Here is a 20611-nt window from a genome sequence, read left to right on the forward strand (position 1 = left end):
ACTGCATATACTGCCTTTATCCTGACCATCAAGCAAAGGATTGTAAGGTATGCCGCACCTTCTCCAATAAAACCTTGAGGGATCGTGAAGGAAGGCTTCTACTTTGGCTCCAAAAGGTGAAGGCCACGAAGGATATCCTCTCAAGTGAGTGAGGAGGAATCTGCCTCATCCAGGAGATCTCAGAAAAGGAATAGATCTCCTCAGGCCCATACCTCAGGTGAGAGACCTGAGAAGGCCCCTAAAAAGACCAAACCAGGGTCTTCGGGCGCAGTCCGTCAAAAACTCCTTCAGGTAGAGCTATGGAGAAGAAGGGTCATGCTTCACAGGTGAAACAGGAAAAGAAAACTGCCTCAGAGCTCTCAATCTCATCCCAGAGTCAAAATTACCATCAAGAAGTCCTCTTCTACACCTTCTGAGGAGAAGGAGAAAAGGTCTGCGTCGTCGAAGAGGAAAATCACATCCTTGACGAAGACGGCGTCGACGAAGCCTGAGGTAAAGGCTGTGTCTAAAGCTGTATCGCCATCAGCCCTTCCACCGTCGATGACTGTGTCGACGACGAGTCCTTCGACGACAATGGCATTGACGACGACCATGACTACACTCGCATCATCGACGACTGCAACGACCATGGGACCGTCGACACAGACGGCGGTGACTACAACATCGACGGAAGCGGCAACTATTATGATTTCGGCGGCGACTATCTCGTCGAATGGCTCGTCTGAGGGAAAAAACCCTGGAAAAGCGTTTTTTTGGCCTGGAAAAGAACGATTACACCAGAAATTACGTCTCCAAGTAAGGTGTCTCCATTAGTTCCTTCTCACCTTCTGGAGGAAGAAGATTCAGAGGACGAAGATGATGGTGGTCCTTTTGGATATGCTAGTAGCCCATTCCAACTAAGGGTGAATTACCAGGAGGAGGATTTGCAGGATCAGTATGAAGAATTTCAGGATCATCCCCAACAACACCACCAGGAACAATGCGAGATGACAACTGTGCCATCTTTTTTATTAAAGGATCTTCAATTCATGCTAGAAGATTATAAGAAAAAATGTCCTACAACTCAGGCCTCTAAGGAAATTCCTGAGTTTACACCTCGACCACGCTCTGTACCAGGTACGCCAGTGCGTAGGCGGGAGATCTTGCCAGAGCCTCTCCCAAAATCTCCGCCACCAAGACCTCAGCAGGATCCTGACACTATGGATGATCAGGAAGAGGGGGAGATTACGGATCCTAGTAAGGAGTGGGACGATTACCTCATTCCTTCACCTTCCTCTCCCTTACCAAAACTTGTGGATTCCCCACCAGAGGACATTGGTAGTTTTCATAACCTGATGGAAAGGGCCACTAAAAGATTCGCTCTTTCCATGGTGGAGGATAAAGCGGAGTGTTTCCTATATGACTTTAGAGAAACCCATCGTAGATCTGTTTGGTCCTTGCCGATTGGAAGTCCTATTTGGGAAGAAGGCCTAAAGGTGATGGAATCACCGGCTACAGTGACTCTAGTACTCGCAAGACTGGATTAAAAATATAAAGCGCCTGCAGATGCTCTGGCCTGTCTTTTGGGTCACCCCAAACCGAACTCTGTTAGTACGCAAGCGGCGCACCAGAAGTCGAGAAATCCGTCCGCTCCGATTATGGCACCCCCAGACAGAGAAGGAAGAAGGCTGGACAGCGCAGGTAAAAGATTGTTCAAGGCATATGAGCTGCAGATCCTACATTTAGCAATAGATCGCCACCTTGTGTTTGGCTCGGATGATTGCAGGTTGTTGTTGTCTTCTTGGAAGAAGTCTTTTGTAGTCACGAGATAGGTGACTCCTCCCTTGGACAATACTGCGCCTGGTCATCGACTCCATCTTCAGATTGGTTTTTTTCCGCCTCTGGGTTTGGATGAAAGTTTTCCGCTCCAGCTAGAAAAGACTTTTTCTGCTCTTTCGAAGCGAGAAACTTCAAACAAACTTCTTTCGACATCGAATATTCTTTCGACACCACCAGCTACATTCCGGTGCGTCGACGCGGGCCGTTGGGCCCATCGGCGCCGTGCGGCCTACGCCTCATGGAAAGAACTCCATTCAAGAGATGCCCGGTATGTCGAGCAAAATTCCCTCATAGCGACCATCAGGAGGTTTGCAACCTCTGTCTCTCGCCAGAACACGACGAGTCGACCTGCACAGCCTGTGCCTCCTACCGATCGAAGAAAACAATTCGAGATTGGAGGGCCCGCCGACACGAAATGAGAAGATCAGCACCAGCACCGGAGGCCATCTTTGAAGAGGAGATCGACGAAGAAGACGTCTCAGAGGACGAGTATCCAATCGAAGATATCTCCAGAGACGAGGCTCCACTCTGCGCAGAGGAAGACTCGCCTGATCTCCAGATAATATCGGGGGCAGAGGATTCGGACGATTCGATCCCGTCTCGACAACCCGTGAGTACATCTGCCCCTGCACGACAGACTTTACCCAAACAAAAGGCAACGGTCCGCACTCCGCCCATGGGGCCCAGTCGAGACCGACATTTACCCTCTAACGCCCCGCCTTCGGGCCCGGCTCCGAAGAAAGACAGTACGCCTTCCGGTGCCTCGGCACCGAAAAGACACCATGTGCCAGTTGCACCTCCTCCATTGGCACCAAAACATCCTTCGGCACCGAAGGATTCGTCGGCACCAAACATAAAAAACACTTCGGCGCCCAAAGACACTTCGGCACCCGTACCATCGGCGCCAAAGACAAACACTGTACCAAACCCGAAAGCTTCGACCCCAAAACCTTCTGGTTCAAAAAACAAGGAGGGGAAGCCAATTTCCGGCGTCACAGGCCCAGCAAAACCTGTCTCCACGCCAAAAATTATAACACCGGTGCCGAAGACCCCAGTTAAGGTTAAACAACATTCGGCACCGAAATCATTGCCAAAAGACTCAAGTACTCCTCATAAGGCAAAAAGTACTAAACAACCTCTATCGGCTCCGAAAAAATCTACGCCGAAGAAGGTTATACAAGAGAAAGAACTGTTTAAACCAGATCCAAAACAGAAAAAAGTCCATATTAATCCAAAAACTGGACATGTGGAAGCAATTCCTCATAAGAGACCAGCAGAAACGCCACTTACACCTGTGGTCCCTGCCAAAAAGGACTGCAACTTCTCCAATGCACCCTTCCTCTCCTTCACCTTCTTCCTCTCCTGTTACTCCATATCAACCTATAACTTCTCCTATTCACTCTCCTGCATCATCACACCACACTGATGAGGAGTATGATCTGGGTGGAGGAGATGATGTTCCAGAAACACATACATACCCTTTAGATGAGGAGGCTAACACAGATGATGAGGATGCATATCATTTTTCACCAAATAATGCACCAGACATCCCTGATCCTCAGTACTACCCAACAAAACCTTCCCCTACAGAGGACAGTGTTGGCTTTAATCATTTGTTAAACAGAGATGCACTTTACCATGGGGTTCCCATGCACTCTGATGACATTGAGGAGGACTTCTTGTTAGACACTTTCGAACAGTCACAAAGAGCTACTCAAATACTACCAATGATCAAGGGAGTCATAAAACATGCTCCAGAGATTTTTAAAGATCCAGTAAGGTGTAGGGTGTTGAATCCTAGAATCGAGAAAAAGTATAGGCCAGCACCAGCTGATCGTGTATACATTAAGGGTCATCTGCCACTAGACTCCTTGGTAGTGTCTAATGCGCGCAAAAGGGCCAATTCTCAAACTTCTGGGGACACACCCCCGCCTGACAAAGAGTCCAAGATCATTGATGCGTCAAGGAAACTAATTGCTGCACAAGCAACAAACATATGGCGCATAGCAAACACACAGGCTTTACTCTCACGCTACAACAGGGCCCATTACGATCAACTAGAAAAGTTAATGGAACACCTACCAGATCAACACAAGGATCTAGCAGCGGAGCTTTTACAAGAAGGCAAATTAATTTCAAATGCCTCAATTAAATGTGCACTAGATGTAGCTAACGCTGCATTCAGAGCAGTAAACACTAGTGTTATTCTCAGGCGTCACGCGTGGTTACGCATCTCAGGTTTTAAACCAGAGGTACAAACTACCATTCTAAACCAGCCCTTTAATCCAAACCAATTGTTCGGGTCGGAGGTAGATAACACATTAGAAAAGATGAAGAAGGACACAGATACCGCCAAGTCTATGGGGGCGTTACAATACACCCAAGCTAGAGGTTCCTCTCGCCGCTCCTCTTATAGAGGAGGCTCCAAGCAGACCGGCGCAGACGCAACATCATCTTTTAAAAAACACACACAGACCTCCTCTAATAGAGGATTTTTTAGAGGAGGATACAGAGGCAATAACAACAAAGGAAGAGGTAGAGGTACTAACACCAACTGCTCATCTTCCGCTCCTAAACAATGACTTCCCTCTGCCTCCCCTACAGCACTCCACTCCTGTGAGGGGCAGACTTCCACAGTTCCTACCTGTCTGGAACTCCATCACAACAGACAGGTGGGTAAGACAAATTATCCAACATGGCTACTGCCTAGAACTCACAGCAACCCCCCCAAACATACCACCCAGGCAGCGTCCAATGTCGGCAGAACACATAACTCTGCTTCAACAGGAGGTTCTAGCATTCCTACAAAAAGATGCTATTCAAGTAGTTCCATTACAAGAACAAGGAACAGGAGTCTACTCCCTGCACTTCCTAATTCCAAAGAAAGACGGGACTTTAAGACCAATTCTCGACCTCAGGCCACTCAGTCACTACATTTATTTATTTATATTTATTTATTTATATTCTTATATAGCACTGGAAGTCAATCCTCGAAAGGGTATCTCCGCGCTTACGTATTACCAAAAGAGCCAGAAACTAGTAGTTGGACAGTGAGATGAGGGGGAACAAACGTAACAGGCGACAAATAAAATAGTTTTCAGGGACTTCTTGAAGGATTGAAAGTTGGTTGTATTTTGGAGAACAAAGGGCAATGAGTTCCAAAGGATGGGGCTTTGTAGGACAGGGCTCGCCCTCCCTGCCTGGCTTTTTTTATCCTAGGAACCTGGAGTTGTTGCTGGCTACTGGATCGCAGAGTTCGACTGGGTATGTAGGGTTTGAATATTTCTTTTAGATATTTGGGTCCATTGCCAAACAGACATCTATGAATTGTGCAGCAGATTTTAAGTTTTACACGCTGTCTAATTGGCAACCAGTGGAGTTTTGTCAGCAGGGGGAGTGAGGCAGACCTTGGCTGGGCGTTGAGGACTAGTCTTGCGTCAATGTTCTGGATCACCTGTAGTCTCTGTAGTTGTTCCTCATTTGCAGAGATCAACAGGCCATTGCAGTAGTCCATCCTACTTATAACAAGGCCTAAACGAGAGTCTTCCTATAAGAGTCTGATAAAAATGGGAAGACTCGTCGTAGCAGACCAATGACCTGGAAGCAGGAACCTGCTACTTGATTTGTGTGTTCTTTGAGCAGGAGTGTTCTGTCTAAGCGCACGCCAAGATTTTTGACAATCTGTTTGGGGCTCGGAGTTGGTCCTAAATCCAGAGGCCACCAATCCAGGGACCACAGAAGTGTGGCCTCTCCGAACAGCATTACCTCAGTCTTGCCTCCGTTGCACTGGAGGCGATTAATGGCCATCCAGTGGGATATTGCCCTCATTCCGTCCGCAAAAGATTTTTTTATTGCGGGTGTTAAGTTTTAAAGGGGAACAAAAGCTGGGTGTTAGCGTACGACACAGGGGTGAACCCATAAGATCTTACAATATCCGCCAAGGGAGCCACAAACACGTTGAAAAGTGTGGGGCTTAGGCAGGAGCCCTGTGGTACTCCCTTGGTGAGCTCCCTTGAGATAGAATGGTGGGAGCCCAATCTCACCTCTTGTTGGCGATCCGAAAGAAAGCTCTCCAGCCAAGAGAGAGCCACCCTTCCACTCTCCTCTCCTTCAGACGACCGAGAAGTATCTAAGGAAGTCCACACGTTAATTAGTGATGAATCTCCCTATGTCCTTTTCATTTGTGAAACGTGGCTGCGTGGCGATATGTCAGGGATTATCGGTCTATCTCTTCCGGAAGGGTACTTGATTAAGACTCTTAACAGAGACTCTAGGGGTGGCGAAATAGCGGTCATATATAAAGCGCAGTATCCCTGTTCCTTTGTGGTGGAGAACTTATGCGGTTGCGAATGTGCACGTTTTAGGCTTGAAATAAGCCCGCATTTTACATTCTCAGGGCTCTACATCTATCGCCCTCCAGGCCCTGCTTCTAAGTTTAGCGAAGCTCTGTTAGAGCTAGTTAGCTCACTAGTGGTGAGATCTGCTTATTTTTCTATTTTAGGAGACCTGAATCTCCACTTTGATCAAACTCTGGATCAGGCTATCTGTAATTTGCTAGCAGACTTGGCAGCCTTTCAACTTGATTTACTGGTACATGTTGCCACTCATGCAGCAGGACATATATTGGATCCTATCTTCTCCAATATCCCAGCAGTGCAGATTGACCAGCCTGTACCTATGGGCTGGACAGACCATTACTTAATTAAAGCTAGCTGGAAGATAGTCGAATCTCCTAAGATTGATAGGACTACTCTGGCGTTTAAAAGGCCTTGGCATAAACTTAAACTAAATGAATTTCACGCCTTTCTGAGAGAGTTTCCTGTTGGGGATTTGGTTGATCCTGAGGTAGCTTATACCGCCTTCTGTGATTGGAATGGGGAGGGGCTTGATGCTTTTATTCCAGCGAGATGGGTTAAGGGGCGTAGCATGGTCTCCAATCCATGGTATTCGGATGCTCTGAGAGCCCTCAGAAAGGAGTGTAAAAGAGCCGAACGGATCTGGAGAAGGAATTATGAAGATGGCCTTAAAACTGTTTATTTGGCCAAACTAAAATACTACTACAAAATGATCTGCTCCACACGTGCCAAGTTTTATGCCGAAAAAATTAGGGATAGTTCCAACCCCACGAAATGCATCTTCAAGATTGTTCAGGAGCTGAAGAACATCAAAACTTCGGGCTCCTATGTAAAATCGGCACAGCGATGTGAGGAGCTTGCTTCTTTCTTTATAAATAAAGTGCAGGAAATGTATGCTACATTCCCGCAGCTCTCCTCTGTCCCGAGCTCTGTCATGGTCAGTGAGGGGGTTTCTACCTTGACTGCTATACCCGAGATTCCTTGTGAGGAACTCGTGAAACTCTGTAAAAAGGTCAAATCGGGATCTCCATCTGACCCCATGAGGCTGGCGCAGTTTATGGAATCTATGGAGCTTGTTCAGAAGCCGCTAGGTCATATACTTAACCTATCTTTTGCCACGGCCAGAGTACCCTTGGCCTGGAAAACGGCTTGGGTCTCTCCTATCATTAAAAAGCCCACACTGGATCCTTCTTCTCCTGATAGCTTCAGGCCAATTTCTTTGCTTCCATGGGTTGCCAAATTGGCAGAGGCGCATGTGAACGAGGTGTTATCTCGGCACATGACCCTTAACATCCTGGACCCGTCGCAAAACGGCTTTAGATCGGGTCACAGTACCGAGTCTGCCTTGTTAGCCACCACTGAGCATTTAAGAACAATTCTTGACGCCGGTCAGAGTGCAGCGCTTATATTATTAGATCTTAGCGTTGCCTTTGATACGGTGTCTCATGACATCTTGTTGTACCGCCTGGAGGCAATAGGGATCACGGGCCAGGCCTTGGAATGGTTTTGTGCATTCCTGTCAGATGGATCCTTCCGGGTTTCGGCTCCGCCATTCTTATCTCAAGCCCATTCCATCGGCCAAGGGGTTCCGCAGGGCTCTGCGTTGAGCCCGACTCTGTTCAATCTCTATGTACAACCGCTTGCGGTAGTGGCAAGAGATTGGGGCCTAACGCTGGTATCGTACGCTGACGCTACTCAGCTGGTTATTACTTTAACAGAAGGCCCTTCTACAGCAGCCACGAGGCTCAGAGATGGGATGGCTGCAGTTGCTCAGTGGAGGGCTGACAACTGTTTACAACTGAATGCCAGTAAAACAGAAGTGATGCTGGTAGGGAAAAAAATCTCCCTCTGGAATGAGAATTGGTGGCCAGCCTCGCTAGGCACTATGCCAACATCTAAGCCACACGAAGAAGGTTGCAGCGACTTGTGTGGGCCTGTTGAGAGGTCTCCACCCTATCCTGAGGTTCTTTATTGCGCCAGTTCGGCAGCTCATTATCCAGGCTACGATTTTATCGCGCTTGGACTATGCGAGCGTTCTTCTTCTAGGCGCAAACAAAGCCGAGATTTTGCGGCTCCAACGAGTCCAAAACTCGGCAGCCCGTGCACTTGTGGGACTCCCACGTAGATGTTCCGCCAGAGCCACCATCAGAGCCTTACACTGGCTACCGATTCAAGCAAGAATCCAGTTTAAGTCTCTTTGTATGGCATTTAAAATCCTATACGGTACCAGCCCTGAGCTACTCCGCCCTCTTCAAATCCCATACATTCCCCAAAGTAGCTTGCACTCCTTGGGTCAACATCTGGTAACTATACCAAGGATTAAACTATGCCGTGCCGGGGACCGTTCATTTCGGCTCTTGGCGGCTAAATTGTGGAATTCTTTGCCAGTCTTCATTTGTGGTATAGAGGACATACTGAAATTCCGGAAAGCCATTAAGACCTTCCTTTTTCCACTGACTTAAGGATTTTGTCTCCTCGGCCTGCGTCTGCTATCTTGTACAATTAGACGGACAGCGCCGGGACGCCCCTTACCTGGGGCAGCTGTGCGCTTAACAAAATTATAACCTAACATAACATAACATGACTTGAACGGAGAACGTTACTTACTCAGTAAGCATTTGTTTATAACATGTAGTGCTGTAAATTCACATGCACCCACCCTACTCCCCAAACACCTGTGGCTGTTGCAGTCATTTTTCTTTCTCCTTTTCATCTTTCTTTTTATGGACATTTCTCTGTACATCACTTCGCTTTACTTTCCATCTTCTCTCGCAGTTTGGGAAAACAATCTAACCAAGCGCTTTACCAGCAGGAGGAGAAGTCACACTATCTCGAGACTCGAGTGACTTAGTCAAAGAAATACAACTTGCACACATCCGGACCCAGCACAAGATGGCAAGAGTAAGCACTGCATGTGAATCAAGAGCACTACATGCCACGAACAGATGTTTACTATGCAAGTAACATTTTCCTTCTCTATTGAAGTTTTTTCCCCCCCAGATAGATAACCGATTATCCTTCCATTGAAGGTTGAACATCTAATACAGAAGAAGGAACTGATGTGAAATGACTCCTAGGTTGTCAACTCTGAGTTGAAGTAAGCCAGACTCCCCTTAATCTTAGACTTAAGTGACACTTTTCCCTCAGGCCGCCGTTGGGAGTTTTTTTTCTTACAATCTATATAAAGGAAGTGAAAGAAGAAGCCAGGCAATAGGGACTTTTTCTAAAGGGTTTAAGGATGCTTTTGATGCAGAACTATCATTACTGGTAAGGAATATTTTCACTTTACTTTAAATGTCATGTATATCGCTTGCCTCAGCGACAAAATAGTTTGATAGGTGATCGTGTAAATATTGTGTGAAAAATTTCTGCTTATAAACAAAATATATGTAATGTAAAATAGCAGTAAATATGCATCATTTCAGCAAAGCATTGGCTATTGAGTTCCCTACTCCTAAAGTATCCTAACAGCTGTGACTTTCTTCTATTTTATTACACAGAAGAAAATTGGAAATACTCTTCAATGCTTGATGTTTTATCTTTTTTTGTAAAGGTCTGGTCTTTGCAAACGATTTAGCTGTTTCTCAAGACAAATATTTTTCTAATTATTGATGCATATTCTACATTCGCGGAGAGGCTTCGGGTCAGCAGCCGTTACACATTTTTGCTTCTGTCCACTACAGCACACAGCATGGGGAAACTGGTCAGTCCACTTGACCCATTGGCTTCCTTAACTTTGAGTGACCTCAAAAAGCCTGTGTACATTTTTCACATCTGCCTAATAATAGTTCATTTAAGTGGCACAGTTGCTTCAAAATGGGATTTTTGTTTGTTTTAACCTTAAATACCTGCTAATATTTTGCCTGCACTTCAATTGGCCTGCAAAAATGGAGATTTATTTTACTTCTGCTTTTATAAGTTTCTGTTGCAAAGTATTTAAGTGTCTTTGCAGATGCCAAAGGTTTGAGTGCTTGGTTAGGTTGTAATTTAATGGTCTCTAGGCCCAAGGTTGTGATTTAATCACCTTGCCAAAAACCATGTCCAGTATTTGTAAAGCGCGAACAATTACCCGAAGGTGTCAAGGCTCTGGGGGCCGTCGGGAAGATTAACCGAACTATTGCCCAGAGTCGCATGGTGTTGGGCAGACCCCTGCCGCCAGAGCCAGGGATCGAACCGTGATCCCCAGCGTCGAGCGTCCGTCACCCTGGCAGCTGTGCCACACCTCTTCCAGACAATAATGTTAAAAAGTGCATGGAGTAGTTTGGAAGGTTTGTTATTTAAAACATCCATAATAAGAGCCACTTCGATTATAATTTCACAAGTAAAAAAAATAAATGAACGTATGTGGGGTCCATGTTTGGCTGCAACATTTTTTTTCCTTTTTATTTTTGTGATGTATGCTTGCAATTTTTTTTTATTTTTTATTAACCATTGCACCAGCCTGCAGCCAGTTAACAGACTAAATGGCATACAATTAGTTGAGGTTCATCTAGGACAACTTGCCTCTTCTATTTACTTAAGAATTCATTCAATTGGTCTGTCTGCCATGTATAGCCATGGCATCCAATTAGTGGCCTATGGCGATGACACACAGCTGGTCATCTCGCTGTCAAGGGCACCCGATGTGGCGTCATCCAGCTTCAGTGCTTGCATGCAGGAGCTTGCATCCTGGATGTCTAACAACTGCCTGAAGCTGAATGGGGCCAAAACTGAGGTGCTCGTGGTGGGCGGTGGTCCAGATGTGTGGTCCTCGGCATGGTGGCCAGCATGCCTAGGCACCACTCCAGTGCCCTGTCGGCAGGCCAAAAAACTTGGGGTGATGTTTGACTCTGACCTATCGTTCACTCCCCAGATTGATCGAGTGGTTGGGATGTGCTTTGGAATACTCAAGATTCTGCAGAAGATTCTGGACCTGCTCCCCGTTGGTGTCAGGCAGACTCTGGTGCATGCCCTTGTGACATCGCGATTAGACTACTCCAACCTCCTCTATCTGGGGACCACGGTTAGAAGCTTCAATCGCCTCCAGGTGCTACAGAATGCTTCAGCCCGACTGGTGCTGAGGCTTCCGAGAAGAACGGCCTCTAAAGCGGCTCTGAAGGCCCTCCACTGGCTCCCTGTTAGGGAAAGGATCACTTTTAAAGCGCTATGCACGTGTCATCGCATCATCGGGGGCCGGGCGCCCGAGCCCCTGCATAGCCTTATCACTCCTTATAGACCTGAGCAGGTGCTTAGATCCTCTGGCACTGGCCTTGTAACTGTCCCCAAAATTAACAAAGCGCGCATGGGGGGCAGATCTTTCAGGCTCCTTGCCGCCAAGAGCTGGAACATGCTTCCGCTGGAGCTGCGTCTAGAACCTTATGAGGCCAAGTTCCGCAGAGCTCTCAAAACTCACCTGTTCCGGTTAGCACTTGTGTAACCCTCCCTGTCTGGCCACCTCATACTCTCTCACCTAGTGCGGGGACACGCCGGTGCGCGTAACCAGGCGCCTTACAAACTTCCATAATAATAATAGCCTGGTCTCAGGCAGATGAATTGGCCTCCAAGCTACATCGAATTACAGTAGGGCTTGGACAGTCAGTCAGCAAGGTACATGACTGTCCCAGCCTTTTCAGACTTCTCTTAGGACAGACAAGATCTGGCCATTTGTTCAGTCTTGGCAGGTGCTACTTTATGTGAGTATGTACATTCTAATGTCAGAAATGGCATAACCTCACGGAAAGTCATTTGACTCTTTACAGGGTATTCAGTTCCTATTGAAGTACAGTGTGACTGGGGCAGTTAAGTCAAGCGTATCATGTAGTTACTGCTATACGGGCAGCTTTTGAGAGATGTTGACCTATGACATTTGGCTGGTTTTGTTGATGTGTACTATACTTTCAGTCAGGTTCGGTCAGATGAATTCTTCATCTCTCCTGTTCTTTAGGATACAACAGCTTACCAACAAATCGATTCCTGTGGTCACTCTGTTTAGTTGAGTGAGTGTTGGCATTTTTACACTGTCTGTGGCAGAATGGCTTATTGGGAACAGTGAATTTTCAATCATGCTAAATTAGCCGCATCCTAGGCAGAGCATGACTGACACTCCAGCCATTACACTTTAATGAACGAATCTGCGGCATTTTTGCTAATTTGTATTTGCTTTGAGGACCAGTTTACTTCGGACACAAGTCTGATTGTACAGTTTTCACAAACTATTGCATTTAAACATTGTGTTGCATATACGTTTTTAGTCATTGCAAAACATGGGGCGTTTAAAATGTGATCCTTATTTGAGGAATTTCGTAAAGGATCCCTCAATAACAATTAGAGGGCAGTACCCCATCATTTTATTTGTGCACTATTTAACTGTCTGATCACTGTCACGCTTACATGTGATATTTTCAGCCCTGTGGTCAGTGGCTTCAACATAATTAATGCACTGTGCAACTAAATAAGAAATGTAGGTATCTTTAAAATTGATGTGCTTTACCAAGACTGTGGATATTTTGTGTTTTTACCTAGGGCAAAGCTGGACAGTGCCAGGCTATTGACTTTCCTTGCACATTTTGTGATTTTTTTTTTCCCCCCCATGGACTCGCTAGACTCTGTTGTGTGCCTCCATATAAGAGCTATTTGAGATCGGTGTTGGTGAAATACATGAGTTCTATCAGGTAGTTGTACTGACTTGTTAGGGTGGATAAAAAGAAAAAGTGTCCCTCTCTGATTATATTCCTCCTAGTAGACTATAATGACATGATCGTTAAAAGCACTGGAATCTGTCAATTCAATGGGGGCTGAGGGTTTTCCTGTTTATCTTTCCTTGCTTGCATAAGGGCCACACGAACCTTGAAATGATGTTGAAGGAACTCTGCTAGGACTTAGAGGATTTGCCTTATTGCAAGATAATGGAATTCAGGATAATTGAAGCATTGGAAATATCATTTTTTATAATAGAAAAATGCATTGAATTTATTTGCTGAATTACCTCCTAATAGGATAGGGCAAACGTTGCATCTTTTCTCTTACTTATCGTCATTGAGCAGTGAATTGTGTGTATTTTGCAACTTTTTCCGGAAACCACTGAATTAAGAAGTCCAGCACAATCAAAAAATCAATCTTCGTTATAAACATGTATGTGGATTTCAAAATGAACATTCTTTTTTGTCCGTTTTATTTGTCGCCATATTTGATTTGAGACAACCTGTGGACAAATGTATTCAGTCATGTTAGTTTGGGGTATTTCTGTGATGATAGTTGACTCAATTATTTTTTATATACTTCAGTATAGAGTATTAACTGCATTTTTTTGCCTTTTGAACAGGGAATATTTATTCAGTTGGTGCAAGCTAATTCCCCGGCATCTTTAGTTGGTATGAAGTTTGGTGATCAGGTTTTGCAAATAAATGGTGAAAACTGTGCTGGATGGAGTTCTGACAAGTCTCACAAAATACTTGCACAGGCTGCCGGAGATAAAATATCCATGGTGGTACGTGATAGGTAAGATGTCAGTCAACTAAAACATCATAAAGACTCCTGTGTGTCAAAGAAGGTTCAATGTTTTTGGCTGGATTAGTTTCACTTTTAATATTGCAGTATTAAGGAAACTCTCTACGCGACTGCACATCGTGTTTCTCTCAACTAGATTTCTTTCCAGCTTGAGAAATAACTTCTGTAGTTCCTGTTTCACTTAGTTTTTATGTTTTTTTATAATACATTTTATTCGCCTTTATAGTAGCAGTCCCAGGGAATCTGGGCTATGGGACTCACAATATATATTTAGGATATGTCAAGAACACCATAAGTCTCTCTGGTATATTATCAGTATACAATTTTTATCAAAACTGTATAAAACCCTCCGCAAAGCACTATTTATAATTTTCCGTGGGTTTATTGGCAAGCTATTCATGCTCGTATGTCCTTATCTCTTTGTCTATATAACGATCTGCTGTAGTGTCTCTCCATTGGTAGGTTTTTATAATTCTCTTTCACTTAGTTTGATCAGCCGCTTTTTCCTGTTCACTTCAGTTCAGTGAGGTGCATAGTTATTCAGGCAGGTGCAAAAACGAAGACACTTCAATGCACCAGGGACATAATTTGAATTAGGCGAGCCATGCAGAATTTAACAGACTGTGTGACATCTGCAGGATAGTGGACGTTGAAACCGAGAGCTCCAGTGTACAATATGGGAAATTAAGAGAACATGAAAATAAGGAAATTGCCGAGTTATGTTGTGGAACTTAGACACCATAGGTCTTCAGAACCTCCACCATAGTTTGTTTTTTATTTTTTGTTTTAGCTCAAATTATTAGTTTTCTTTGCTTTTGGAAAACTCTGTACACATAAGAAATCCTAAGCTTAATCAACAAAATACATTCTGAAAAAATACCAGACCAAATTTAGAAACTGCTAAAAGTTACATATGTATTAGATAAATTAAAATACTCCCAACATATACCAATTGCACTCATGTGGTTGATAACGTCAGCATTCATTAACCAAGCAAATATCATATTCACGTTTCTTACCACATCATCTACTATAGGTCATGGTACTATTTTGGCAGTTTTATCTCGCATAAGTCACAGTAGCTACAATGACTTTTATCACACAGGATTTAACATACAATAGCCTGATGGTCCCCTATTCAACTAATCTTTTGAAAAGAAACTGCTTGAGAAAGGTTTATAATATGACAAATGCAAGGATGGCACATCCCTTCAGGGCAAAGACCAAAGTAACATTTGTGTTCTGATTTCATAACAGGAAAGCCTTTAAAGGCTCGGAATCAAGCAGCCTATGAAGATATCTTCTCTTAAGCAGCCATTCAAAATGAGAAGCTCACATCATTGACGCTTTAGGACTCTTTCGTGGTTACCTTCACCTACTATGCCTTTTTTAAATCTGGCGCTTGTAGCTAAAGGACAGCATGGTGGGAAGTATGACGGAGACAGTTGGAAGACCGGGACAAACTCTCATTGGGTCATTCACTAATATAAGCCGATTAGGCATGTTTGGCTACTCAGTCTTTTGTCATTGTAGCATACAAAACCCACCAATTTCTGAAAACTATAGACCCAGGGAGTCCAGGGAGGTATGGCTTGCGTGGGTCCCCCAACGTTTTCCTACCCAGAATCCCCTGCAAACCTCAAATTTAGCTGAAAAAATCCCTTTTTTTCTCAAATTTCTGTGTGGATATGTTCTGGAATCTATGGGGATCCACAAATGTCCTACCACCCAGCGTTCCCCCAGGTCTCCCGAGAAAAATGGTACCTCACTCCCATGGGTGAGTCAAGTACCCGCGACAGGCAAGGGCCCAAAACGTATTGAGGAGACGTCAAAATGACCTATCGCAAAACAACCTGGTTTTGCAAGGGGAGTCACATGGGTTTTGGCTCCGGCTCGGCGGCCATCTTGGGCAACCTACCAAACCCACACATTTCTGAAAACTAGACACGCGGGGGAGTCCAGCGAGGTATGGCTTTCGTGGGCCCTTCAACCTGAGATAGCCCCACGAGCACTGAAACACTAAAACTGAAACTAAGTTTTCAATCTAATGACGACAGCGCGCCATGCGCTCGATCGTCATTAGATTGAAATCCAAGGAATAGCCTCGGGAGGTTGGGGAAGCTCTTCCCCCCCACCTCCTGAGGCCCCCCCAAAAAATGGAAATCCCTCTGCTGTTTACAGCAGAGGGATTTCGTGCCCCTGTCCTCATGACGGAATGGTTCCGTCCTGAGCACAGGAGCACTGGTGCTCATGACGGAACCATTCCTTCATGAGCACGAAGGGGTTAAAGGCACCTCTGCACCCGACTTCCCACAACTGACTGTGTCTCCACATCCCCAGCCATCCCAACTTACCTCTCAAACTGGTGGTCTCCTCCAGAAGATCTTCGTCCGGAGCTGCAGTTTTTGTTGCAACCTCAGAATCCCCATTGAAATCAACAGGTCACCCAACGCCAAAACAGCACCCTGTACCCAGCCACTCCTGTGCTGTTGCGGGTGCACTATGTGTGCTAACTCAAGATCCCCTTTGTCCTGAGCCTAACACCTGGAGCTTTGCTCCCAACAGCATTGTGGCCTGCTCGTGAGCAGCCACCAACAGGAGGCCCCCTATCCCCTATTGGAGAACACTGGGCCTCAGCAATCTGCTCCCATTCACCCTAGTGCAGCTGAGGGTGATTTGAGAGTGCATCTTCGACCCTAAGGGAACCCTGGTTCTAACCCCAAAAACCCAACTCCCACAAACAAGTACGTACCTGTAAACCAATAACTTCATTTCTTCCCATAAGATTGCATTGACTGCTTTTCTTTGGAAATTCTGTGTGGAGTTAGTTTGTAAAAAAAACTTGAAAACCTGCAAATATACAAAAACAATATTACTTACCTTTTTGTCTAGGAGATTCCCCAGTATGGTATCTAGACATATCACATGGTAGGCAAAAGTAACTTAAAAAGTAATCCAAGAAGTAACATGCACAGTCATCTGTCAAGTAACTGGAAAGTTATATTGAACTGTTGACTTACTTGTAAATTAACCAACTACATTTAAACCTACATACAACTGTAATTATTGCAAAATATTATTTCACTTACCTGCACCAGGCCTGGCTTATTTTAAAAATAAAATAACGAAATAATATTTTTGATCCAAACAAAGTGGTCTGAGTTCAGTCTTTGAGTGTGGGACATCATTTCTTGTTTGAGTTGGTACAATAAATGCTTAGCACTACCCTCTGATAAAGCCACACTGCTCGCCCACACTACCACAAATAGAGAGTAAGGTATTATCTTCTTTTACCTCTGCCTACCTTTGGGGGTCCACTGGACTCTGTATATACTATACCAAAGTGAAGTATAGTGTGCACAGACAACAAAGATCTGGTAACATCGGGCAACACCCATTTATTCTAAGTGACACTGGTATGGGGGTTTCTAACTCAACCCAACCATTGCTACATCAGTTATCAGAAAGAAACACGTAGTGATAGATTCCTTACCTTAGAATTTCCCTCAAGCGTCATTCTAGATCCGGAATGTGTTCGTCAGCAGTACCCCTGCACATCGGTAGGTGTCGTTGTGCGGCTCCGCGTGCATTGTTGGCGCTGAGATGACGCCGCTGGAGCTACTTAGACGTGCCGACGCACTCTGACGTTCTTTCTTTTTCTGCGCCAGGAATCTCACATCCGGGAAGAGCAAATACCCCCAGTCATTTTTTGACTGAGCTTTTTCGAGGCCTTTTACCTAATTTCTTATGTCGTTGGGATGCCCGGTTTCAAAAACTGTGGGGACTGTCACCGCATGATGTCGGTGACGGACCCACACCGCGTGTGTCTCTATTGCCTGGGGCACGACCACGACTCCAAGTCGTGCCCAGACTGCCACGGAAGACTTTGCGGTAGCAGTCCCAAAAGTTGCTGGAAGTCTGGCAATCGGCTCCACCCCGCTCGAGGGCCCGGTTGCAGGGCCTTCACCATCATTCTTCTGGATCGAAGTCTTCGCACTCTGGGTCAGTTAAGTCGAAGCATTCCAAAAAGAAGTCGAAAAGCATCGTCGCTCTCCGACTTCCCGTCGCGGGTGTGGGTGGTGCCACCCCTGTGGCCCCAGCTGGGCATTCAACATCGCCGCCGTCTACCCACCTTTTCCGGGTTAGTCACCAATGCCTGCTCAGGTGCAAGAGTTTCTTGCTGCCATGGCCCGACTCTTTGTTGATGGATGATTTAATAACTTGTCAGGAAAGGCTCGCTACATACGCAGAGCTGCTGCCAGTGGCTTCTAGGCCAAATGATATTTGGGCCCCCCCTAACGTGCTATTTACTTAATAATACGGCAGCTGACCAAAGTAGCGGAAACTCGGCCACAGTAGATGTGGGGACAGGAGAGCTTAACAGTAGAGCTTAACAGTGGATGAGGAAGAAGGGCAGGAGATGGCACTTTCTGTATACGGAATTCAGAGAATAGCGTAGTAATGTAGAAGGCATGTTTCTGTTGTTTTTTGCCTGTGTTTAATGTCAAACTTGGATAAACCCCAATAGGATCCGCACTAGAAGGTTTGAAGATCTCGGACATCTAGAAGGAACACGGGGGGCTGTACACCTATGCTGCAATTCCACTGATATATATGTTTTGATATTGAAATGCATATGTACCATGTTATCATTACAATGTAGAACACTGTTATGGACACTTGGACGGCTAAGATACTGTACTATGAGATGAATATTACTTAAACAATAAAAATAATTTAAAAAAAAAGTTTTAACAACCTGATCCCTATTGCACATTATACCGACCGATCGCCACAGACTTTACCATAAACATTTCACGGCCATATTGTCAGACCGGAAATGCTTCCATTAACCAATCCTGATTCAACACTTCTCCGTTCAAGGAGAAAAATGCAATTCAACGTCCTTCTTTACTAGGTGAGGCCGGGCTTAACCATGATAGTCTTACGGTTGTGCTTAAGTATTCTATCCGCCGCCTCCCATTCGTAAAAGATTGTAATTTCAAGTGTTCATATCCAATTATTACCGACTCAAATATAGACTCCATAATCGCTTTTTACACATTCTACCACCGATAGCCACGATTTTCCCATAAATATTTAAAGGTCATAATGTCCGACCAGAAATGTTTCAATTAGCCAATGCTATCAAGAAAAGAAATCAAAACTTCCTGCTTTTCATATGAATCAATCAGTTGAGATACCAGTGTTCTTTCCTCAACCTTATTCTGTAGCAGAACGAGCTCTACACACACTTGATGTTAGAAGAGCTCTACCATATTATGTTGAAGGAACAAAGGAATTTCGCAAAACAAAGCAGCTTTTTGTTGCTTTTTTGCCACCACACAAAGGCAATCCCATATCTAAACCAGGCATTGCAAGATGGATCGTGAATGCATCCAGACATGATATGTGAAAGCGAAAAGAACTTTGATAATACCCCCTAGAGCTCATTCCACTCGCAAGATGGGGGCTACTATGACCTTCTGACATTTGCCACACGGAAAGGGGCCAGACTGACCTGCCACGCTTGCTGCCACAATCGCCCCTGGGGACCTGATGCTGTGTGCTCTTCCCCGCCGCCGTTGCCTGCAACACAGCACGGCCGCAATGGGGGCAGACTACAGCTCCCAGCGTGCACAGGGGCCTGAACCGCCCACTTCCTGGCGGAGCGTGCCCGGAGGCGCTTAAAGATCAGCTGCCCCCTCGGTGGAGCGGGGACATTTGCCACACGGAAATGGGCCAGACTGACCTGCCACGCACTGCCAGCAAGTGCCACAATCACCGCTGGGGCCCTGACTCTGTGTGTTCTTCCCTGCCGCCGTTGCCTGCAACACCGCACGGCTGCAGTGGGGGAAGACTACAGCTCCCAGCGTGCACAGGGGCCTGAACCGCCCACTTCCTAGCGGAGCGCGCCCGGAGGCGCTTAAAGATCAGCTGCTACCTCCGCGTCGCGGACGCGGTGCCGGGCGGAGCCCGGGCAGAGGGCGGGCCGTCTGTGGCAGTCTGTGGCCATCCGGGGACGGCGAGTGACGGGACGGGCCTTTTCCCCAACATCTCTAGAACGCAAATATGGGTAAGCGTAAAATGCCTTCACCCACCAATGGAGGGGGAATAAAGGCCAAAGTACCCCGAAATGCATCTAGCATCATTTCCTATTTGACCACGGCAGTAGGGGCTTTGAACACTGAAATAGCGAACACTGAACGCGAACTGGGACTGGAAATCAATAAATCCCACATAGAGGAGGGGGGTAACTCAGCAAATCACCAGGTACCATTGGAGCCAAGGATTATAGTTGACCACCCCAACTCCACTGTTACTACAGATGTAATTTCTTTGCTAGACCCGGTCCCTGAAAATTGTGTAACTGTGCCCAGAAATAGCCCAGCAGAAGAGGTTTCAAATCCAGTAAGGAAACAGTGCAAAAGTCCATATAAAAAGGGGAAGACCCTAAAAAAGGATTTGATGGCTAAAGAATCTGTTACCCTGAGCCCCCTCGAATCTTCAATCAAGGACATGGTGGAAACTATAGTCACCCTGATTCCTTTGGGGGTTCAATCCTCCAATGAGTTTAGCGAACGGGTTGAGAGCCTAGTCCCATCGACTAACGTGGATATAGCTCTTGCTGAGCCCACCAGTAATCTACTACCCCCCCCCCATCTAGGTCTAGTTATCGAGGGACCTGAGCCACGGGGTCGAACTTTATTGTCCTGGGAAATAGATGTGAGGAAGGCCCCCATAATAAGTAAACCCCTGATCACCCAACCGACTATTACTTTGCCCCCGGAGGTTACACCGTATGTTGCTATTATTATTAACATTCCTCGCCTTGTAGCTGGTGAGAGGGAATCACCTGAGGCCCTGTTGAAAAACATAAAGAATTGGTGTGATGAAAACTGCTCAGGGGAAAAGAATCTATCTCGTAGTATATTAACGGGGAGACGGATGGG

General features: G+C 45.7%; 1 protein-coding gene across 1 annotated transcript in view; it reads left to right on the plus strand.

Moving 5' to 3' along the window:
• Positions 1-20611, plus strand: part of SDCBP (syndecan binding protein) — a 176174-nt gene that overhangs the window by 69991 nt on the left and 85572 nt on the right. Inside the window, exon 6 of the mRNA XM_086965780.1 lies at positions 13474-13649. Within this exon, the coding sequence (XP_086821906.1) occupies positions 13474-13649 (176 nt within the window). The remainder of the gene's footprint in view (positions 1-13473; positions 13650-20611) is intronic.

Source organism: Lissotriton vulgaris, chromosome 4_1 (assembly GCF_964263255.1).
Source record: "Lissotriton vulgaris chromosome 4_1, aLisVul1.2, whole genome shotgun sequence".
NCBI lineage: Eukaryota > Metazoa > Chordata > Amphibia > Caudata > Salamandridae > Lissotriton > Lissotriton vulgaris.